The sequence below is a fragment of the Schistocerca serialis genome, chromosome 2 (genome assembly GCF_023864345.2).
Source record: "Schistocerca serialis cubense isolate TAMUIC-IGC-003099 chromosome 2, iqSchSeri2.2, whole genome shotgun sequence".
In the NCBI taxonomy this organism is placed as follows: domain Eukaryota; kingdom Metazoa; phylum Arthropoda; class Insecta; order Orthoptera; family Acrididae; genus Schistocerca; species Schistocerca serialis.
In genome coordinates, this window is record NC_064639.1 from 407,348,359 (window position 1) to 407,373,450 (window position 25,092).

Consider the following 25,092-nt stretch of genomic DNA (forward strand, 5'->3'; position numbering starts at 1 on the left):
ACAGTCGTTGGAGCAGCATGACAGTGAACTCACGTTGATGTCTTGGCCACCAAATTCGCCTGAAGTGAACCCAGTGGAACATGTATGGGACGTATCGGACCCCAGCTCTTCGTCCAGAAAACCACCGGCCCGTAACTTTTGGAAATTGTGTGACCTGTGCGTAAACCTCCAAGGATTTGGCGATTGCATGCCACTCAGAATCGCTGATGTATTACGTTCGGTAGTTGGGCCAACAAGCTAATAAGCAGGTGGTCATAATGTTAAGCTCATCAGTGTACAAAGTTATACCTGGGGAATAGATTCGATTTTTTCGAGAATTCGTTCTTAAAATGATTCGGTTTTCTCACTGTTAATACACCTGTTATCACTCTGATGCATTTTTCTTTCTTCTGGAATTAAAGTTACTTTTTTCTAAGTTAATCCAGAAGACTTCGCCAACCGTTGTTTTACTGCTCGTAAGCCGCGAGAAGAATCTCTTTTGGAACACCGAAAACACCAGAGAAAGGTCTAGCAACTGAAACGACTTCATCTGTATTGCCTTTTTTGTGTGCGACTCACGTCCAGTCTGTGTATTCCTTTCGATACAAGAAACTGCTTAAATTTTTGTTGTGTGCAAAAAGGCGGATCATTTGTAGTGTTGTCGATGTATGGGACGCTATTCGTGGATTCCATGCTAGCTTAAGACAGATGGCCACTGGGAGTCGACGATTATTTGTTAACATAGGAAATGAATATCCTGCACGAGTCGACGATCATTGTGAATATTTTGTCAATAAGAGCTTCCAGACTGCTTATTAAAATTTATTAATTTATTACGTCGTAATAAACATCGTAATCAAACGTCGTAATAAATGAAAAAATTAATATGCCATATATGTGGTTTTATTCACAAAATTATCGGCGACTAGCTTATGCGTGACATGTTTTACTGCTGATAGTGCGAATAAGCCGTATATGCCATACGCACTTACAATACGAATACTTTGTAGCAAACGATTCCAACAGTCAAAGGGAGATTGAAACTGAGTAGACAATCTAACATATCTTAATATTAGCAGACGGTTGACGCATAAGGCGATCAGTGTGAAAAATGAAACAATTCTGTGTCCTTTGTTACCGAAAGTGTGTGTGCTTTTTCGGGTACAACGAAAATAGAAAGTAAAGGGGAGGGTATTCATTTTCCAAATGTTGAATTCTTGAAAATACGAAGGAACAGCTTTTCTATATTTTCAATATCTTTGAAATGTCTTCTATTCTAGTTTACGAAGTACTGTGTATTTCTCTTTCAATAAACAATCAGTGTCTTTATTCCAATCAGCGTCGCCTGAAAACTTAATCGGCTTTCACTTCCTCCTTTCAGTATGTATGCAGTTCCTGATGAGCAGCGGTGGAAAATCTATGTTCGTCTTTGTAAATTATCCCCAATGTTAATAATATGTATTTATGATGTTGCTTCAACACCAGCAGTTTTTATGTGGACGTGCTACCAAATTCACGACAGGTAACGTCATAGTGCCTAGTCAACGCTCATTGAAAAGTCATATTCTGACTCTGGTACACTTGCGTAAACTGGACAGACAGTATAAGCAGAATACGCAGCAGCAAAGTGTTTGGGCAGGATGTGACGTGTGTTAAGGAGATGTTAACGTAAGATTTTGTTTGGAACCATGAACTGCTCTTTGCATTAGTAAGATTATATGGAAGAAAAATTCAAATTCTTCAGAAGAAATGGTGTAATTACACTCCTGGAAATTGAAATAAGAACACCGTGAATTCATTGTCCCAGGAAGGGGAAACTTTATTCACACATTCCTGGGGTCAGATACATCACATGATCACACTGACAGAACCACAGGCACATAGACACAGGCAACAGAGCATGCACAATGTCGGCACTAGTACAGTGTATATCCACCTTTCGCAGCAATGCAGGCTGCTATTCTCCCATGGAGACGATCGTAGAGGTGCTGGATGTAGTCCTGTGGAACGGCTTGCCATGCCATTTCCACCTGGCGCCTCAGTTGGACCAGCGTTCGTGCTGGACGTGCAGACCGCGTGAGACGACGCTTCATCCAGTCCCAAACATGCTCAATGGGGGACAGATCCGGAGATCTTGCTGGCCAGGGTAGTTGACTTACACCTTCTAGAGCACGTTGGGTGGCACGGGATACATGCGGACGTGCATTGTCCTGTTGGAACAGCAAGTTCCCTTGCCAGTCTAGGAATGGTAGAACGATGGGTTCGATGACGGTTTGGATGTACCGTGCACTATTCAGTGTCCCCTCGACGATCACCAGTGGTGTACGGCCAGTGTAGGAGATCGCTCCCCACACCATGATGCCGGGTGTTGGCCCTGTGTGCCTCGGTCGTATGCAGTCCTGATTGTGGCGCTCACCTGCACGGCGCCAAACACGCATACGACCATCATTGGCACCAAGGCAGAAACGACTCTCATCGCTGAAGACGACACGTATCCATTCGTCCCTCCATTCACGCCTGTCGCGACACCACTGGAGGCGGGCTGCACGATGTTGGGGCGTGAGCGGAAGACGGCCTAACGGTGTGCGGGACCGTAGCCCAGCTTCATGGAGACGGTTGCGAATGGTCCTCGCCAATACCCCAGGAGCAACAGTGTCCCTAATTTGCTGGGAAGTGGCGGTGCGGTCCCCTACGGCACTGCGTAGGATCCTACGGTCTTGGCGTGCATCCGTGCGTCGCTGCGGTCCGGTCCCAGGTCGACGGGCACGTGCACCTTCCGCCGACCACTGGCGACAACATCGATGTACTGTGGAGACCTCACGCCCCACGTGTTGAGCAATTCGGCGGTACGTCCACCCGGCCTCCCGCATGCCCACTATACGCCCTCGCTCAAAGTCCGTCAACTGCACATACGGTTCACGTCCACGCTGTCGCGGCATGCTACCAGTGTTAAAGACTGCGATGGAGCTCCGTATGCCACGGCAAACTGGCTGACACTGACGGCGGCGGTGCACAAATGCTGCGCAGCTAGCGCCATTCGACGGCCAACACCGCGGTTCCTGGTGTGTCCGCTGTGCCGTGCGTGTGATCATTGCTTGTACAGCCCTCTCGCAGTGTCCGGAGCAAGTATGGTGGGTCTGACACACCGGTGTCAATGTGTTCTTTTTTCCATTTCCAGGAGTGTATAATGCACAAAGCGAACATAAAGAAAGGAGGAAGTCTGTGGTACAGGCAAAATTTTATTCGCGGTGCTGTTTATTGCAAACTCGTGCCACTTACTGCTCTGTGAAGTAGCTAACTACCGTCTTAATGCGTCTGAAAGAATATGATGAATGTAACCTAGTATCGGAGACGTCACGATGACTAAGTTATATCGATGACGTTTCGTCAGATGATTTTCATTACAAGTAAGTGTGAGTTGAAGTCAGCAGTAAATGAAATTCGGAACAAATTTGTTCATGATGACAGTCAGGTCTTAGGCAAGTGACTGACAAGTACAGGGAAACAGATGATTGCTAAACGTTTCCGGTCTCCAAATTTAGGTCTGTTTCATTTAAACGGAGGCTAGGTCCTACGTTTTTCATGCAAAAATGTAGATGACCCATTATTTCCAGACCTAAATTAACTAAGTAAGCTGCAAATTATTCGAAGCATAGTGACATAGCGATAGGTTTTACCAAGTTCAAAATTCTGAAATACGGGTTGTATAACTTTACAACTCCAGTGCATTGTAGCATCGGAACTGAGCAACTTACACGATTGGGTTTTGGCTTCATCAGTTCAAAAATTCAAAAGATCTATTTTTTCCTCGCCCATTTCAATGTGCGCTTCTTTAGTCGCATACACAAAAGCAAAAAAATGGTTCAAATGGCTCTGAGCACTATGGGACGTAACAGCTGTGGTCATCAGTCCCCTAGAACTTAGAACTACTTAAACCTAACTAACCTAAGGACATCACACACATCCATGCCCGAGGCAGGATTCGAACCTGCGACCGTAGCAGTCGCGCGGTTCCGGACTGCGCGCCTAGAACCGCGAGACCACCGCGGCCGGCACACAAAAGCAGAACGCGGGTCCAGATTTAGCGCAACATGTTTGTATCAACTATGGCAGTGGTGTCAGTGATTCGGATCTAAAGCTCTCTGATGTTCTCAGTACTTCAGAAAAATTGATCTTTCAGAAAACTCTCATAGGAAAATCGTATTTTGTGGTGACATAGGATGACGGCATCGCGCCATCTGACAGTCCGATCAACGTCTGGAAATGCCTGAAATACGTCATATCGTACAGTCTTGGTCCAGCGTGTGGATGTTTAGTTTTGCTGAAAAACAATTTTTTCTGACGCTCAGCTAATTGTGGCAAAGCTTACAGCTGTAGCACCTTATGATAATTGAAAGAGTTGGCAGTTTTTCCCGAAAAATAATAATGCGACAACGGTATCAACCATCAAATAACACCACTTTGCTGCTAACATGTAACCTTTCACAAAGCACATGTGGAATGATTATGCCCCAGCAGTGAGCGTTACGTACCACACACTGAAAAGTGGGTTCGCCGAATCTGTTGCGTTAATTTGGAAATCGCCATTCTCAATTAAAAATTCTAAAATGTGCACGGCATATCGTGTTCGTTGTGGTTTGTCATCAGGTTTAAACGGCTGCAGGATTTTCAGTCGGTGCGGGTACTAATAGGTTCGAGGAGATTTGGATCTCCCGTAAGGCCACCTGAAGAGATTTGTGTAGCAGAGACTGGAAACTTACCGCAATCATACCGTGGGAGCTTAATTTGACCTTGGTCGGCTAGAATGATGTTCCACATCCACACTGCTTGTATGCATGATTGTGTTGGTGATACAGGTTATTTCGCTGTGTCATTATGTGGTTGATCGCAGCAATGACATACGCTGAGTACCAGTAATTGCCTAGTATTTTTAAGTATTAGATACTAAACGAAATATTTCTTTAAGGAATGTTCAAATTTGATTCAAAACTACAAAATGTGTGTATTTTTTTGTTTTCTGCTTCATGAGGGGTGCAGCAACTGAGTGGCAGCCGAAGGTGGTCTTCACCCGTATTCGAGACGCAGCGTCGCCGGACTTCGTTATCAAGGAGCCGACGGCCGCGGGAAAAGAGATGCTGCTGGAAGCTACACTTAATTTTCTATGTCCACAGTTTTCATAATGTAAAATTGTGAAAAAAAATTGTTGTATGAAACGATCTATATTCAGAACTGATTGGGAGTTATATCGATGAAAATCTGTATGAGGTACAAATATGTCAATATGCTAGGTAACTGATTTCAAGTTTTACATGGCAAAGAGAGTACAATGTTCTCAGTAATACAACAATTGAAAGTGTTTTTGAGCGTATATAAACGTATTCGTGAAACTATTTTATGGTAAGCTCCCACTAAGAATGCTTTGAGAATCCCATACTAGAGCGCCCTTAATGTTTAACACGCATATGAAGTCAAATGAATAATTAATGCTGATGCTCAAGAACTGATAGGTAAATATTTCTGGTCGTCTGAAGTTATAATGCACGAAAGTGACACTGAATTCTTTGAAGTTAGAAAGAATAGCATGAAATCTTACTACTGTACAAAGTCGTTTTGCGTTTGGACAAAAAATTTACTATAGTTCCCATACAGTACCTATACGTATGAATAAACATTTATGCCGATTTTTCAGTAAAGGTAACTAATTAAGACGAAAATGTTGTCCTCCAAAAAATACTACTTGACTGAACCCAGTATAATATTTTTTTTCTTTTTGTGATTTACCAAGCAGTTTGCATTTCAATGACTGTTCACGTAATAACAGATATAAATGTTATGAAATTTTAATCAGGTTGAAGACGGCAACTTTCAGGTGAAACAGTCAAGAGAATTAATGAAGAATTAAATGCCGAACAATGTGACTGCCGAATAAAGTGAACGTACTTTCATCGAGAGAATGCATCACTGCGGCAAGACCCGTCTCGGAGACGTCACTATATCGTGGGACGACCGAAAGCTTGAGAAATGGACAGATTCACGTTTGCATATTTTTTATTCATATATTTATTTCTTAGTTGCTGTTGTTACGCATGACCTGCACCTCAGAAGATATATTAGTCTGTGTTTCACAGTTCCTCCAGTATTAAAATCCATAAGGTATTAAAAGCGATAAGACACATCGTGATAGTAACAGCAAAAGTCACAAGATCGCAAGCTGATCAAAAGATCGAACACAACCCTAGATATGCCGAACTGTGACGTTAAGTGTTCGAACAGTTCGAGTCGTATTCAAACATGGTGGTGGGTTTGACTATCTCTGGTTGTCCTAGCAAAAGAATCAGCTGAGCTTATTAATCAAATTGAATCAAATTGATCAAATTGAATACACTTCTCAAGTAAAGATACGAATCAATGATGTCAGTTCGACCACTAGAGCTTTATTAACACAATATATAGTTAAAACTTTTATCCTTTATGGACGTGGAACATTGCAGCAGTGAGAGATCTCCAGAAATTACTGTAAAAAGTAGCCCTTTCTTTTGTTCTTCAGTTTTTATTTTCCATTATTGGTTTAAAATAGCCTAGCGATTCATCATCAGATGGCACACATTTAATGTGTGTTTGCAAGATTGCGCGGTTCGTGTAGCTGTGGCAAGATATAAAAATGAAATATGTATGGACTGAATTGGCGAGAATTATTCCATATTATGAGACAGATTTAGTTGCATTACTGTACTTACAGTTATCAGCATCTGTTGGTTTGTTCTTGGAACATACATTATTCTAGAAAACGTATGTTACCCAGTGACGTTAATTTCACAGCACTTCACAAACTTAGACACAGGTAACAACTTCTAAGTACTTTACAAAACGTAAACAAACCGAAGAGGACGACCAAAGTTATGTTCAAATAGTTGTATTGGGGCAGAGAATTTCTTTGTTCAGCACTTGTGTTGCACACTGGCGACAGTAACTATATATCTGTTTCTATTGTATTCATTATTGCAAAAGTAACACGTATTTTACGATGAAATATAATCCATGCTCATTATTAATAGATTTTGTAAATAGAACATGTCAATTTTGCCATGAAAATAATTGTTATTTTTGCGAAAACGAATATAATATAAACAGACACATACTTACTGTCGCCAATGTGCAATGCAAGAGCTGAACATAGAAACTCTCTGCCCCAACAAAAGCTCTTTGAACACAACTTTAGTCATGATTTTTGGTTTATTTACGGTTTATAAAGGAAGTGGAAATTGTTACCTGTGACTAAGTTTTTGAAGTTCTGTAAAATTAATCGACCTCATACTGTGAATAATTCTCATAAGATTCATTCAATGCTTGCATCTTGCTGTTGCTACACGAACCCCACAATGTTGCACACATGCATTAAACGTGTACCAACTGATGATGAATCGCTAGGCAAATCGAAACAGGTAGTGGAAAATAAAAATTGAGGAGCAAAACAAAAGACGACTGGTTGCAGTAATTTCTGAAAATCTTCACATTAATTAATTCATATTTTCATAATTAATTCTTCGGGGGTCAGTTAGGTCCAGTATTCGGAACGAAGTAGGGAAATTTAGTCTGAAATCGGCGATAAGAAAGACGCATACCACCAAATAATTAAATAAACTATTGTTCCGAAATAGGAAGTCGCGCCGCTGCAAATCTGCTGAACCACTGGCATATGAACGGCCGTGAGGGTGCTTTCATTGCATACCGCCTTTGGATATTCCTTTGCATTTGAATCTCAGATTTAGCTTGAAGAAAGTAGTTAAAATAATCAATCTTTTAAATGAAAATTGTCACGAGCTAAACTCCTGATATACGAGTAATCTGGAGGACACGTTCACACAGATCTTTTCGGTTTCTTGTTAGTGACTCACATAAACCAAAAGCTATTGGTATATTACTTTGTCAAGATACTGTAGCATATTAAACCGCAAAGTACCTTCTGAAACATCATGTATCTACATGCAAGGAGCCCTGGGTATTGAAGTCATGATCTCGCAAGCACTTTTTTGGTACGTAAGATGATTGAAAGCTTGATTCGCCTTACTGTAGTACGCTCTATTTCCACGATACACAAACAACAAGGAAAGTTTAAGCATTGACCAATACCCAAAACGTACAGTGAGGCTTGACCAGATGGTGCAATCGACTGATCGTTACGCTACGGTGCAGGTTCGAATCCTACCTCGGGCATGGATGTGTGTGATGTCCCTAGGTTTGTTAGGTTTAAGTAGGTCTAAGTTCTAGGGGACTGATGACCTCAGATGTTAAGTCCCATAGTGCTCAGAACCATTTGAACCATTTTTGAACTGATCGTTACCCGCTGTTTCGAATCCCCGACAAACACGCTGATTTGTCTGAAAGATTATGACCAGCGACGAAAAGATCCATAAGCTACAATTTAACCTGTAATTTCTTGTTCTGCGACTTTAAGTACCTTTTCTTAATATTTCGTGTGGCATTATTACAGTGAACATGAACTGAGATTAACATTCGTAAAGAAACATTTGGGCTACAAATGTAGGTAACTGAATTACCAATCGTATTCATAATTCTTCAGATAGTGCCTTGTAGGATCCTAGTGAACATGTCTGCATTATACAGGCTGCCCCTATTGATCAGTTTTATGCAACCCACAGTATGTCATGTCAGGAACGGTATCCAGACAGGCAACAGGCACCTAATCGATGTAAGTTCCCTCTCAGAGCTTTGGGCGACTGTTATCCAACGGTACCATACTGTAAAAAATACAAATGAGGATGGGCCGTGATTTACGCGGTATTTTTTGACCAAGATTAACTTGCCTCTGCCATACTTATCCAAGTGTCTCCAGTCTTGTTTGTGTAATTAGCGGTGTACTGACTCATGTTTCGGATATCACTGTGTTTATTCCGGTTATAGTACTTAATCTTTCGCAAATGGTACAGAAACGTTGCCTTATAAAGCGTCTTTCACCATCGGAATCAACGAAATTAACAGGAGATATCCAAATGGGAAACGTTTGCAGTAACGACTGTCTGGTATATGACCAATGGAAAGATCAATATACCGGATGAGTCAATTGCCCCTGCCGATGTCGTTTTATGCAAACAGACGTGACAGAACAATGTTGTTGGCCATTTCGCTTTAGATGGGAAGCACAGTCTCGAAATGTCCCATAATAACTAATAAGTATACGAAGGTATCTTAGTCCTATTGTACAAACTTGGTTTATGAAACTACTTTATCACGTAAACGCGGCAAGTCATATGTTAATATATTTATTCAATTGTTTATCAGAAAGTAGTTACTTCCATGTTTCCCATTTTGATATCTTCTGTTAATTTGTTGTTACCTATGGTGAAACACACTTCACAGGGGAACGCTTTTGAATCATTTATGAAAGGTTAAGAACACTAAACGGAATAAACTTACAGAGACATCCGAAGCCTGTATGACTATACCGCTAATTACGCAAAGAAAGACTGGAGGCACTTGGATAATTATGGCAGAAGTAAGATATATCTTGGTCCAAAAATACTGCGTAACTCATGGCCAATCCTCACGTGTATTTTTTACAGCATGATTCCATTTGCTAACAGTCGCCCAAATTTCTGAGAAGGAACTTATATCGATTTCGTGGCTGTCGCCTGTCTGCATACAATTCCTGATACAGATGTAGTATGGGTTGCATAAAATACATCGGTATGGGCAACATCAGACTGATGCTACCGTAGCCCGACATGCCCACAGTGGCATGCTTTGTATGTTTTCTGTTTCAAAAATTTTGTGACTAAAGATAAGTTTGAGTTTTTTATTTCTGATGAAGGCACTCATAGCAGTGCCGAAACCTAGGCCAAAAGACTTCCTTTTTGCGACCGATGGCTGTTATTCTGTTAATTTCAATTTAATATTCTTTTGCAAAACTTGACCCCGCGCTGGACGATCTGATACCCCATTTGTCCATTTCTCATTCTTCGGTCACTTCTGAAATTTCGGAAAAAAATTTTACCTCATATTACTGATTAAGTATTTGTTAATTATCCTTATTACTTCTAATCAATTACACCTGGTTTTCTGCAAAACTAGGTCTCACTCAGACCAATCTGATTCCTATTTGTCCATTTCTCGCTCTTCGTTTGCCTATGAAGGCTCGCACAAAAATCCGGTGTATAATTTCTTTCAAATCGCTAATTCAGCTTTTGTTAATTACCCTGATTACTCTCAAGGAATTAGACCTGTCCTTGTAAAACTAGACCTTACGCTGGTGAATTTGGTTCCCCACTTGTCTATTTTCCACTCTTCGTTTGGCTACGAGAATCCATTGTGTGATTTCTATGGAGTCTTGTTTTCATTTCGCTCGAACATTTGACCAAAAAGGAAGAGAGAAACAAGAAATGGAGAATATTCAACTGCTACTTTCTAAAAACCACAGCATCTATGCTTTTGCTAAAGATGGCTAGGATGGCGATCATTATCCTGAGGTAAAAAGGTCATTTATCTAGGATAGCTAATCAGGACTTGCTGCTTCGTCATGCGACATTACGTTAACTAGAGTAATATCTCAAAACTTAGTGATTAATATAAGTTAGCGGAAAGTTTGCTTTCATACTTAAAGCGAAATGAGAGGAAGATTAGAGCTAAATTACTGTGGTCTAAGGCCTCTGGCTATGCGCAGCGTCAGGTGGTGCCCCGTGCGAGAGAATTTACGAGTGAGATTTCCGGCAAATTGCTTGCCATTTGTACAAGTAGTTACCTCCCAGCTTGTGCCTGAAGCACACGTACAAGTCTTATAAACTACCTGACTGGCTCACGTAAGCTGCTCTCAAGTAGTGTAACGAAGATGTTCATTTTTACATCGGTGCTCATATTCATGTGTACATTCAGAAAACTTTTTTTTTCTTCTCAAATCTACAGCAGGTAAGGGAAATCATTAATGTATTACGAATGAAAGCACTAGAAATTCTTATTGATTTATTTCATGTACTATGTATAATTATTTACATTTTTAAAAATATTATTTCGTCCTTTCCTTTGGTACGTCTGTTCGACGTGAAAGTCTATTAACGTCGATATGACTACTGCTACTTACATTCATCTGAACCTCTTTATTTTATTCAAGTGTTTGTCTACTTCCACAATTTTTACTCCCCAAACTCTCTATTAATAAACTGACTATTTCTTGACACCTCACGGCATGTCCTATCACTGTTCCTTTCTTTAACTGATTTGTGCCATAACGATTTTTTCTTCCCAGGGCAATTCAGTAGGTCTTCGTTACTTAAGCGATTTACTCACCTAATCTTCAGCACTCTTCTCTAGTACTACATTTCAGAGCTTCTATCCTCTTCTTGTCTGTACTACTTATCATACACGATTCATCATAGCACTTAAATTTACCTTCGTTATTAACAAATTTCCCTTCTTCAGGGAAGCTTCACTTGCTGTTTCTAGTATGTATTTTATAACCTCTTTAATTCTACTATTTTATTTTTTTGCCCAAACAATAAAATTCGTCTGCTATTTCGTGTCTCATCTAGTGTAATTCCCTCACCATCATCTGACTGAATTTCATTACATTTTGCTATCCTTGTTTTACTTTTGTTGATATTCATTTTATTACAACTTCATGAGACAATATCCATTTCGCTTTTGTAAATACTTTGCTGTCTCCGAGAGAGTTACAATGCCATCATCAAAAGTTTTTATTTCCGCTCACGGAACTTTAATTCATTTTTCAAATTTCTCCCCGATTATCTTTGCTTTCTGTATTAGGTTGGTGCATAGGTTCGTAGTGTTTTTGTTTTACATATTGGTATTCTGGGCGCTATGGGTTTATTTATCGATTGTCGTTTTTTATTTATGGTTCACTGTTGCTACCAGAGTCTATATACTGTCATTTTATCATATGCAGACAGTGAGTGGGGCTGTGGACGCTGCAAAATGGAGTGGCAAGTGGAGAGATCGGATCATTTCCGAGATATTCTTCTGTTTGTATTCAGTAGAGAAGTGACAACGGCGGAGGCAGTAGAGATCGGTTGATAAGACACAACCTGTGGCAACAAGGATGTCGTCAATTTTGGAGACCAACGGAAGACTGGAGTAAGCAGGTTCAAATGGATGCAGGTTGCGTAGGTTATTCAGAGATAAAGAGGCTCGGACAGGATACACACAAGCGTAGAGAGCTGCATCAACGGTTCTTTCTAAGTATTTTTAAATAAAACGAACAGGGGGCAAATGATATAATTACAAAAATTATTTATAATAATATATTATAAATATATTATATATATTATTTTATTATATTTATATATTATATACAAATATATTATACAGGGTGATTCAAAAAGAATACCACAACTTTAAAAATGTGTATTTAATGAAAGAAACATAATATAACCTTCTGTTATACATAATTACAAAGAGTATTTAAAAAGGTTTTTTTTTCACTCAAAAACAAGTTCAGAGATGTTCAATATGGCCCCCTCCATACACTCGAGCAATATCAACCCGATACTCCAACTCGTTCCACACTCTCTGTAGCATATCAGGCGTAACAGTTTGGATAGCTGCTTTTATTTCTCGTTTCAAATCATCAATGGTGGCTGTGAGAGGTAGCTGAAGCACCATATCCTTAACATACCCCCATAAGAAAAAATCGCAGGGGGTAAGATCAGGGCTTCTTGGAGGCCAGTGATGAAGTGCTCTGTCACGGGCTGCCTGGCGGCCGATCCATCGCCTCGGGTAGTCTCTCCATACAGTCGACTCTCCATACAGTTGATTGTGGAATTTGCAGCTCTCTGCTAGCTCTGCGAGTCGATTTTCCTGGGCTGCGAACAAATGCTTGCTGGATGCGTGCTACATTTTCATCACTCGTTCTCGGCCGTCCAGAACTTTTCCCTTTGCACAAACACCCATTCTCTGTAAACTGTTTATACCAACGTTTAATACACCACCTATCAGGAGGTTTAACACCATACTTCGTTCGAAATGCACGCTGAACAACTGTCGTCGATTCACTTCTGCCGTACTCAATAACACAAAAAGCTTTCTGTTGAGCGGTCGCCATCTTAGCATCAACTGACGCTGGCGCCTAGTCAACAGCGCCTCAAGCGAAGAAATGTACAACTAAATGAAACTTTATAGCTCCCTTAATTCGCCGACAGATAGTGCTTAGCTCTGCCTTTTGTCGTTGCAGAGTTTAAAATTCCTAAAGTTGTGGTATTCTTTTTGAATCACCCTGTATATAAATATTATAAATTAATATATAAATATTATATATATATTTATGTATTACATTATATATATTATAAATAAATATTTATAATTATATAAATTAAATTCTAGATGTTTTGAGGGGTAATGACGAGAGCTGGCTGGTACTCACCCGGACGAGGTCGGTGAGTAGGGAGAGGCGGAAGGACCAGTCGAGCTTGATCTCGTCCTGCACGAGTACGTCCTCCAGCGAGCCGCGGCTGCACCACTCGAAGACGAGCGCCGGCCGCGAAGAGTCGACCAGGCAGCCGAGCAGCGGGTTCACGTTCTCGTGCCGCAGCCCGTGCAGCTGCAACACGCACGCCGCCGCGCCACGCCGCGTTCAGCAGCCCGCCACACATCGGCCGTCCACCACACTCACGTGTCTGATCCCTACACGAATTTCACCAGCCTACCAACACCAGTGCGCAGGCGCGGATCCACGGCTGAGATCTGGTGGGAGTCGCAGCTCGTCCTCGACTTGTGCGTTTCAAAACGTGCTTCATCTCTGGAGTCTCTCTTAGGAGGGGGTGGAGAGGTGTGTGAATAGCGTCCAAGTCCGGTGCATATTTTTCTGCCGCTTTTCAATATCTAGGCTACTTTCAGTGTAGATAATTCATAAACACAGTTACTGTCTCTTCTCCGGCGCTGCCCCTTCTCTATAAATACAACTCGCCATTACCCGACAGTTATGAAATTCCTCTGATGTCCAGGATTTTAATTATAAGAACAATAATAATGAAGTGTAAGGGGCAGTCAGATGAGAAACAGACAGATGGAGAAAAGTAAGTAAACTGTTTCTTTCTTCAAAACTAACTGCCATACTTGTTCATACATTTATTCTACTGTAAGACAGGTGGTCAATGTCTTCATGGAAAAATGTTTGCAATTCCCTATGAGACCATAATTAGAACTATGTGTCCACCTCTTCGGCTCAAGCAAGTCAACAGCCACGAATGTCTTTTTTCAGCATTCTTAAAATATGGAAATCGCATAGGGAGATATCGAGACTGTATGGAGGATGTGTACGGGCTTGCCGGCGGGCCCACATGTTGCTAAGCTTATTCTGACTATGCTCTATAATTTTCGCTGGGAAGTTCTTAACCATATTTGATTCAGTCCCAATTTCTCCCCATGAGGTTTCCATTTTTTGTGAGCTGTGAATAAACATATTCACGGTCGTTAGTTTGCCTCAGACAAAGGGGTGACTCCTTCGTATAGTCATGATTTCACAGGGAAATACAACATTTTTCATCAGCACATTGACCATTCTTGTCTCACAGTGAGACAAACGCATTGAAATAATGAACACGAACACAACACAAAAAGCATGGACACAAACGTAAAATAGTACAGAACCTACACCATCAAAATAAGGTGCAAACAGAAAACAGCACAAATAAGAAAAACTCCAGTTTCTCTAACACGTAGCTGTAAAACACTAAACTGTAAAACTACAACATTGATAATGAAGGTTCAAAAATGGTTCGAATGGCTCTAAGCACTATGGGACTTAACATCTGAGGTCATCAGTCCCCTAAACTTAGAATTACTTAAACCTAAATAGCCTAACGACATCACACACAGCCATGGCCGAGGCAGGATTCGAAACTGCGACCGTAGCAGTAGCGCGGTTCCGGACTGAAGCGCCTAGAACCGCTCGTCCACTGCGGCCGGCGATAATGATGGCTGTATGAAGATTTCAGTGTGCTCAAAACAATTTAGAGAAGATTGTTTTCAGAAGGAGAAATGTGTGTGTGTGTGTGTGTGTGTGTGTGTGTGTGTGTGTGTGTACGAAGATTTGTTGGCCTTATTCTTCGTTTATTCTACTCTTTGAATTCTTCAATATACTATTATTTAATTTCTAATGAAATGACCACTTGTTCATGAAATGCGCCAAAAATACGGTAAAATATTGTTGTGGGCTTGCCTATTATAAAGAGGAAACGTATAAAGCAAAATCGATAAAAAATGGACAGTCGTAAATCGCAAATTTATTCCACTTCGTAATTCCAGACCCGATGTTTTTCGGGATACTTCCACTTTAGTGTACATTGAAGCATAATTTATTAGAGCAGGGACTCAGAAATATGGTCCAGTGCAGACCGGTGCCGATCTCAAATTTTCTTATATAAAAAAAAAAGACAGCTGAGCTGTGTGAGATGTCGCATGCCTTGCATTTATCTGCAAAGAAATAAATTCATTCCAGATAACCAATGGAAGTTGTTAAGATGCCTATAAAACGTGTGTGCAAAATCAAAGCCGTATCATCTGGGAGACAAAGTATGCTGACGACAAGAGTTCTGTTCTGCGCAACTCCATAGATATTTCCACGCTATGTGTGTCGTACACTTATTTTATCTTTGGTTGCGACATTCAGATGTCATCACATGGTCGCCCAAGAAGCCGTAAAACTGTTCGTGAACAAATCAAAATTGTCGAAGGACGTAAAAATAAGTTTTTTGTCATTATTATGACGCTGTGCTGCCCACAGAGAATTCAATTACGGAACTTTTATATGGGTGACGACGAGTTTCTCATATGCAATCTGTGTGTGCCTTAGCCAGCATCTTGCCTCTAGGGGGACGCATGCGTTGCCGCTTTTTGCTGCCGGAGGAGGTAAGTAGACACCGTTACCGCAGGCCTGCCAACTTCGCGGCTCCCATCAGAGCGCGAGCGCCAAACTTGTGCTGTTCGTCCCCGGAGGAAATGCAGCACCGGAAGCCGCCTCCCCCTGGAGACTCGGGGCCTGCCTGCGAAACCTGCTGCGGAGTTGGCGATGAGCTTTGAGAGTTGTCGCAGAGAGTAACAGGTCCGCGAGGGCTGCGGCGGCTGGCGCTCGGCTTTCACACACCTGCAGGTGAGGCGGCCAGAAATATCACGGGCAGGTACGCGCCGACTTCTGCGGGTTCTCTCTCGAGCCTCTAGTATTTCTCCGAACCAGTGGCGCTTTTGCGAGAAATTTCTCGTACGAAAAGAAACTTTCAGGCGAGATTAACATTGCTGTCTTCCTAGTAATCTGATTCAGGGTAATTGTATCTTCTGGCAGTCCACCTTCTCAGTTTTCTTCAATTCCTCGCACACAGAATATAGCGGAGCTAAACAGTGGTAGCTACGGAGTGCTGCAGGTACTGTAGAACTGGTACGAGGTCGTCACGTGAACCTTCACTGAATCCGAAAGTCGCGACAGTGAAGAGATGTTTTTTTTTCTTTATTGTATTTTCACTGTATACAAAGGCAGCCCGTCAGCGGCGTACACATGCCGCTCTTTGGCCAACAGAAAAAACATATAGCAAACATGGAGACATAGAAACAGAAAAACATGAATGTTAAAAACAGAAGACACACACAAGAATAGTGATGAAAGCGTTCGTCGGAAGGCACTGGTTTCAGAAACAAGATCCACAGTGTACTCAAACGAAAGTTATCAGCTGTACACTTGAACGAAGGAACACACTGAAGATAACACTGACGCACAGAAACGAAGAAAACACTGTTGCACTAAACACTGGTGACGAACTTGTGCGAGCAGTGGCCTTTTGCAAGGTACCAAACTCCAAATGTCCATTGTATACAGTTCGCTTCGCAGTGTTCTCTCAGAAACTGGTTGCAAGAATTCCATATAACCGACTGCCACATAATACATCACTCTCGACCGCCACCTTTCCTGGACCTCTATCTCCAGACAATCCAAGCCAAGGCACATACCCGACTCGGCCTCCTTAAACTCCTGTCTGGTCGTACATGGGGTCTGGACCACTCCACCATCCTCCAGACTTAGGGGGTGGGGAAGAAACCAGTGGGAGAAAAGAAGGGAGAGTGGAGGGGAGGAAGTAGGGTGAGGTGTGGAAACCCAGAGAGGGGGGGGGGGAGGAAGTGGGAAAAATGTGAGAGGGGAGAGGCAAGGAAGAAAGGATGGTGAGAAAGAAGAGCCCTGGAGGGAAGGGGGAGAGGAAGGGGAGGATTAGATCTGGTAGGAGGGGTATATGGAGGGAACAAGGACATCAGCAGGGAGGGGGAGTCGGTGGAAGCCACCTTGGGCAATGGTATGGAGAGTGTGAAGATGGAGAGCAGGTGCGATGCAATGGTACAGGTACAGCAGCAGGGTGGTGTGGGAGAGGACGGGAGAGACAAGTAGGTGGGGAGGATCAAGTTTGTGGGATGTGTAAAGGATCCGTATCCATTTGAGGAAAAGGAGCAGGTGCGGGAAGGGAATCAAGTCATATGGGATGTGCATGGGGGATGGGAGACGTATGCAATAGGCAAGGTGGAGCACATGGCATTCCAGAATTTGGAGGAACTTGTAGTAGGTGGGAGGGGCGGAAATCCAGGTGGGGTGGGCATAGCAAAAGATGGGGCGGATGAGGGATTTATAAGTGTGGAGGATGGTGGAGTGGTCCAGACCCCAAGTACGACCAGACAGGAGTTTAAGGAGGCCGAGTCGGGTATGTGCCTTGGCTTGGATTGTCTGGAGGTAGAGGTCCAGGAAAGGTGGCGGTCGAGAGTGGTGTATTATGTGGCAGTCGGTTATATGGAATTCTTGCAACCAGTTTCTGAGAGAACACTGCGAAGCGAACTGTATACAATGGACATTTGGAGTCTGGTACCTTGCAAAAAGCCACTGCTCGCAACGGCACATAAATTGCACGTCAACAATGGACCAAAAAATACAGGAACTGAGAAACAGGACTGCTGGTCACTGGTGGCCTGTAGTATGGTCAGACGAGTTGCAACTTTTTCTCTTTGTAAATGTATTCTGTTCGATGAAAACGTTGTTAGACTGATTTTATTCCTGGACTGCAAGCGACGTCAGCGCAGTAACTACCGTGGTAGCTTGAACTAACAACTGTAAATAACAGGTCTGCAATCGATCAGTCAGCTATGAGGAGTCAGTGTTACGTAGAAGTGCAGTCGTAGTGAATCACCATTGCTGTGCCGCAAATGGTATTGGTGCGAGAGAGCCTGCAGAGAGTTTTGAAGAAGCGAAAACTGGGTGCAAAGTTTGTCCCACACACCTTGACTTCTTCTTCTTCTTTTTATTCTCCTTCTGCCCTTTCCGTGTTAAGTCACTAAATTGTGGCCTGTTACAGTTCACATCTTTTTCTCGGTCTACCTGGATTTCTTTCCCCTTTTGTCTTAAAATTCCTTTTCTGATGTACTTGTCTCCCTGGATCCATTATTTCTAGGTGTTCATTTTTTCTTCTTTCCATTAAGTTTCTGTATAACGCTCCTAACTTTCAACTCCTTTCGAGTAACTTCATTTCTCATTTTATCTGTAACTCTATGTGCCTTGTATTATTGAATTTTAATCAATACCCACAACTGACTTCCATGTAGATGGGTTTGCAATACGATTATTCTATAAAACTTCAGTCATTTTTTCTGTGTTTTATACTTTCAAGTTCCGTTAATTATTCCACAGATAGTTCCCAATGTATCCAACATAATCAGCATATCTTCTTCATATTCATATGATTTTTACAGTCAAATTAGTTAAAATATTTTATTTGTTCTATTGTTTTTCATCATCTATTACCTTAGTTCTCACTAAATACTGTCTACAAAATGCCAGTGACTTAGATTTAGCGGAAGATATTTTCATATTATATTCTACACATATTTTATTTACTTCATAAATTCCTTTTTGTAAATCTTCTTCTCTTTTAAATGTCAATGTAAGGTCATCAGCGTATGCCTATATGAGTAACTGTAGCTTTACCGAGATGTTTAGCTGTATCCCAGTGTTTTATCCTAGAATTCTATCTTCAGACTTCATCACCGGTCCCAGTACTAAACAGCATAGCGAATAAACTATAGCCTTGTCTCACTCTTTTATTTATCTGTATCGGCTCTATATATATGCCTTCTATATCCAAGATTGCTGATGTTCATTTATACAGACTTTTGATAGCTAATATAAGCTCTAAAAGGTAACCTCTGTGGACCACTATCCTGCAAACTTTTCTCTGACATCATTATCAAAAGCTTTCTTAAAATCTATGAAAACAACATGTGTCTCTTCGTTAAACCGTGTCTGCATTTCCATGAGCTGTTGTAAAACAAATATTACGTCAGTCGTTGATCGTCCCTTTCTTAATCAGACCTGTTCCTCCAGTAGCAAACATTCTACTATTGTTTTAGCCTTGTGTTCAAAATTCTTGCATAAGGTTTATAAGCTGTGTCAAGTAAACTTATCCATCTGTAGTTTTCACACATTTTTTTCTCCTTACAATGTATGGATATTATTTTTACTTTCTTCTAATTTCGTGGTACATCTTTTTGCCTCCAGCACATATTAAACAGATGTAACAATTTAATGTGTAGTGAAAGTCCCACGGCCTTGATTTCCAAACAAATACAACTACTTAATTGAAATATAAAGTTCTGACAATTCATGTCTGAAACAAAAAAAAAAGATGACGGTTGACGGGGCTTGGTGTTATCAATATGAACCTACAACAAAACGACAGAGAGCAAAAATTCACTTAAAGGCTCCACGTTTTGACGATACAACCGACGTGCAAGACAATGTGACGTGTGAGGTAAATAACATCTCATGGAAGACCTTTTCTGGCAGTTTCTCGTGGTTGTATGAACGTGCTGTGCGTTGTACTCAATCGGGGGAGAGTATTTAACGCCACCTGAATAATTAAAATCACTATCTTAACTTTTCTCTATTTTTTTTATCGATCCAGTCTCGAATTTTTTTTTCGACTTGCGGGATACGCCAGGCGTTGAGTGCACCGACGGGCCAATGAGGCATGTAGCTCACAGTGTGTGTGTGTGTGTGTGTGTGTGTGTGTGTGTGTGTGTGTGGAGGATGTAATTCAGCAGGCAATGGTTCTGTGATGTTTTGGGGGTGTTTCTCGTACCATGACTAGGGCGCTCTCATCCAGGTTACCATGATTATGAACCAAAATATTTATTTCAATATTTGCGGAGCCCAAGCATTGCCTTTGCTTTTACATCCTTATGGCGAGTATGTTGTGGAAGCTCCCGCCCTCTAAGACGGGGACAACCATCTTCACAGGGCCCATAAGAAGTTGCCGACTAGTTGGAACAGAAGATGAAACATAGCAATCAAAGGATATATTCTTCACTGGGTATCTGCAGCTGGATAAGGAATAACTGAAGCCCAGGGGCGGCGTTACGTCGTATTATAGTTCTGTCTCGCGCCTAGTGACTGATTTCTTGTCCGTGTTCTTACAGCCTTCAAATTCCATTACCATATCTTCAATCTCCACGGCCTAGTCCATCTGCCGTTTTAATTACAAGGGTCAATCCAAAATGTTAATGGGGGTAGGAACATGTGGCAAGAGCAATGTTTATTTTCTCCCAGGCAGCAGTTCAGGTTGGCTAAATGGCTCTGAGCACTATGGGACTTAACTTCTGAGGTCATCAGTTCCCTAGAACTTAGAACTACTTAAACCTAATTAACCTAAGAACATCACACACATCCATGCCCGAGGCAGGATTCGAACCTGCGACTGTAGAATTCTCGCGGTTCCAGACTGTAGCGCCTAGAACCGCACGGTCACTCCGGCCGGCAGGAGTTCAGGTGTTGAGGTATGCACGCAAAATAGTTAGCCTATACTGAAGGACGTAGTTTACTTGATGGTGTAGTTAGTACCACGCAAAAAACATCAGGTAGTAAATTATGTGACGTGTTTGTGGGAAGACTGCTCGACACAGAGAAAAAACAACAAGCATACTGATGTCTGTACATATTAAGATATAGCATATACAAATTCCTGCCCTTATACCCTGCTACACCCTCCAAATCCTCTCCAGATTTCCCTGGAGGAGGGGATCCATCAACACGCGCCGGCGTAAGGCGTCTTTACCACGTCCTGCAGCGGCACCCCTCACAGAAGTACCGAGAGGACTGGGTCGGATACTAGCTACAGGCCATTGCCCACCCGGACCCAAGATCAGATCCGACACGTCATTACCAACCCTAGCGCGAGGGCAGGGGGGATTAAGGCCAAAGAGCACCCTCTCCCCCGCCCCTAGATTTAAGGTCGCATGCGTCACATTCACGGATAACGACCTCCCACAAACGCCCATCCAGCGAAATGGCACTACCATTATGAGGCCAACTCCATCGGGGTAGCACTGGCAGCCAAAGGCCAGACACCAACGTGGCTCCCTCCCTCCCCCCCCCCCTCCCGCCTCTCCACCCACAGTACTTGTGTTAGCAGGATTACTCCTGCAGCGTTTGACACGTCATCGCCGAGGACGCTTACGAGTTAATTCTACCACACATCTATTGTTGCCACAGGCGCCCTTTGCCCATACACGTGAGATCGGGTAGACCAAATGACAACTTTACACGTAAAAGCCGTGTGGTCTGAACCAGTGCATCGCATATTTCTGGCAGTAAATGGACTTTAAAGATTGTCAATCTGGCAAAACTTCAATCAAATGTACGGTAACTACCTCTGTCAGGAGACAGAGGCAGAAAATGGACGTTAAAGACTGGTAATCTGGGAACACTGTAATCACACGTACGGTAAGTACCTCTGTCAGCAGACTGAGGAGTGTTGTGCTCTTGGTGCAGTGTATAGTATTTTGGGTTGGCACGCAGGAGGTCGAGGGTTCGATTCTGGGTTATGGATTACTAGTTTGTATTTGTTAAAAGTAGTATGCGTGGTACGGCATCTGGCGTCTTAACTGTTATACAGCGATTACAGTGGGTCTTCTACAAAACATTTGCAGTTACGTATTACGAACACGGATATTGGAAATACAATCGTTTCCATTAGTCAACTCTTAAAGAAACCTTTTGCACGTCGTGAACGCGAATTATTTCTCATCGTTGCATCTACTAGATTCCAAATTTGTTTTCTGTGTATCCTCCCCCAATGGTCCCATCGATCAATACCAACTATTATTCTTGCCACGTTCAGATGCACTACAAACTGTTAGGGCTTACGTCAGCACTAGTGCTAGTAGCGAGCTTTGCAAATAATTTAGATGGGACCATTGGGAGAGGGTGCACGGAAAACATGTTTGGAATCTATTAGTTGCAGTGGCACGAAACAATTCGCGTCCACGACGTGTAAAAGGCTTCTTTAAACGCTGACAATAAATGTACTTCCATTTCTGTGTTCGTAGCACGCAATTGAGCATGTTCTGTAAAAGACCCATCGTAATCGCTGTATGGCGATTAAGACGTCAGATACTGTACCACGTAGACTGTTTTTAGCAAATAAAAACAAATAATCCAAGACTCAGAATCGAACCCTCGACCTTCTGTATGCTAACCCAAAACACTATTCACTGCACCAACTGCACAACACTCCTCAGTCTGCTGACAGAGGTACTTACCGTACGTGTGATTACAGTGTTCCCAGATTACCGGTCTTTAACGTCCATTTTCTGCCTGAAATACGCGCAGGACCAAATTTTGTGACAGGCATTTCTGTATTGCCAGTATGTGAGGAATCGCGTTGCGACGCCAGAGTTCGCGAATTTTTCTTCACCATATACACAGGGTGTTTCAAATGTGATGGTCAATACTCAGGGGTGTGACAGGAATGATCATTCGAAACAAAAAAGTCAAGGAAACATGGAGTCTAAAACGTTTACCTTAAGGGCTATGAGCAATTCTTTATTTTCGATATGGTGAAACAAATCTCTTCTACTGCAAGTTCTTTGCTTTCCATATTTTGGGAAGTGGTAGTATGGACTAAAACAAAAAACAAGCGTCCAGTAAACATGTGCTCTAAAATGCATACCTTAAAAATTATGAGCACTCGTTCATTAGAAGAGTTGTGTTTCGAACTAGCGAAGATAAACAAGTGCTCGTAGCTCTTAAGGTAAACAGTTTACAGCACATGTTCACTGGACGTTTCTTTCTTGTTTTGGTCCCTACTACCACATTCCAAAACATGGAAAGCATGGAGCTTGCAATTGGAGAGATCAGTTTCACAATATAAGATCAAGAATTGCCCATAGCTCTTAAGGGGTGGGTTACAGTGACCATGTTTAGTTGACTTTTTGGTTCTAATGATCATCCTTTCATATCCCTGAATATTGACCATCACTTCTGAAACACCCTGCATATATGTATATATGCTTTCTAGCCGTAGCTTCATCTATGTGCGCAAATGTCACGTTTATTGCACACATCTCCTTCTTCTCCCCTCTCTGTCAATCTTCTCTTCTCCCCTCCCTCAGTCCTGTCCTGTCCGACTGCTTGCTTACTGCCTGAAACGTATTCCAGTTTTACCAGGACAACACACTGGTCCTGCAGAGCAGCCAAGGTGTCAGACATCTCCATCTTTTTCACCGGAACATCGCCTATACCGAACGGAACGACAAGAAAGAAAGTTAATATTGCATTGGCATTTACTTCTGATCTATGTTTTAAAATCTGAAATCCTAGTTCATCAGGAAGTTAGTTTCAAATCAACCGCAAAATCTTTGCCAAAAAGATACGCATGGAAGAAAGTGACCTAACAAAAACGTGTTAAAATAAGTGTCACTGAATTAAACCTACGTTTCGGACGCAGCTGCTTTGGCAATCTTCTGGCTTTACTGGTGAACTGTGTCGAAGGTCCACTTACATTGCGTCATAACTCCTTTACTAGAAATGACGTTATATCACAATTTTAAAAAATGCTGTGGATATGAGTGGTTTGCTATAGTGGGAGGAGTGCGAACGTTTACTAGCGTGGCTTACTGTGATAGGAGTGAGGGTCTATTACTGTCTATTGCTCCAATCTGTATGAGCCATGATTGGCTGTTATCGGCGAATGGGGCATGGACCATTCTTTTCGTCATGTAGGACATGGGTTGCACAGGGACAGTTCCTCTCAGGTAATGTTTGCATTTGTATGTTTGTATGTGTGTGTGTGTGTGTGTGTGTGTGTGTGTGTGTGTGTGTGTATGCGTTTATTAGAAACATGTCAGTTAACCTAGGAGATCACTAAATTTAATGATGTGTAATGAACTGTCAGTGAAATTCAGATTTATGTTTTAAATTTCTCAGATATTGTAGCAAAGATAGACCTATGCCTCACAGGATAGGCAGCCATTTGCAAGTATGGCCTTGCTGTGATGGTGGACCCAGAGGCAATCCAAAACTGACAGAGTCTCATGTTGTTTGTGTGGTTTTTTGGGTTTCACAGCTAGCTGGAGGTCACGAAGGTACTAATGAAAAGTATACGGGTACCCCTATATGATGTGGAATTGACGACTGAATGTCATGGGAGGCGGAGCCCCATTATAAAACGAAGCGGGGAACAGTGTGAGAATGAGTAGCAGGATAATGGACCACTCAGGAGAGCTCAGTGACATCGAATGTGTACCAGACACTGGATGTCGCGAAAGTAACAAATACACCAGGGTCATTTCAAACCTTCTAAAGCTGCCCACGTCGACTGTTGGTGTTATGACTGTCAAATGGAAATGCGAAGGAAGAACAACTACTGAACCAAGACAAGGCCGACATGTACTGATGGACAGGAACCGTCGATAATGCAGGAGGTCTGTAAGAAATTGCATGAAACCAGCGGAAGTATTCACTCGTGATATTAAAAGTGCCACTAGCATTCGAGTTAGCACACTGGCGAAGCTTATGGAGTCAAAAAGAATGGGGCTACAATGGTGGAGCAGCTCCTCATACGCCACACATTTCTGTATTCAATGCTAAACGACGGTTGAGGTAGCGTGAAGGGCAGCACCACTGCACAGAGGGTGACTGGAAAAGAGTGATTTGGAGTGGCGAATCACACTTTGCCGTGTGGCAAGCCAATGGGAGGGATTGGGTTCGGCGAACGCCTGGAGAACATTATCTGCCATCACGTGAAGTGGCAACACGAAGTATGGGGGATTTGATGTTATACTATGAGG

General features: G+C 42.2%; 1 protein-coding gene across 1 annotated transcript in view; it reads right to left on the bottom strand.

The window, feature by feature from the left end:
• The window catches only part of LOC126456025 (retinal guanylyl cyclase 2), a 337,992-nt gene that overhangs the window by 306,405 nt on the left and 6,495 nt on the right, over positions 1 to 25,092 (bottom strand). Inside the window, 1 exon segment of the mRNA XM_050091780.1 lies at positions 13,367 to 13,543. Coding sequence (XP_049947737.1) covers positions 13,367 to 13,543 — 177 coding nt within the window.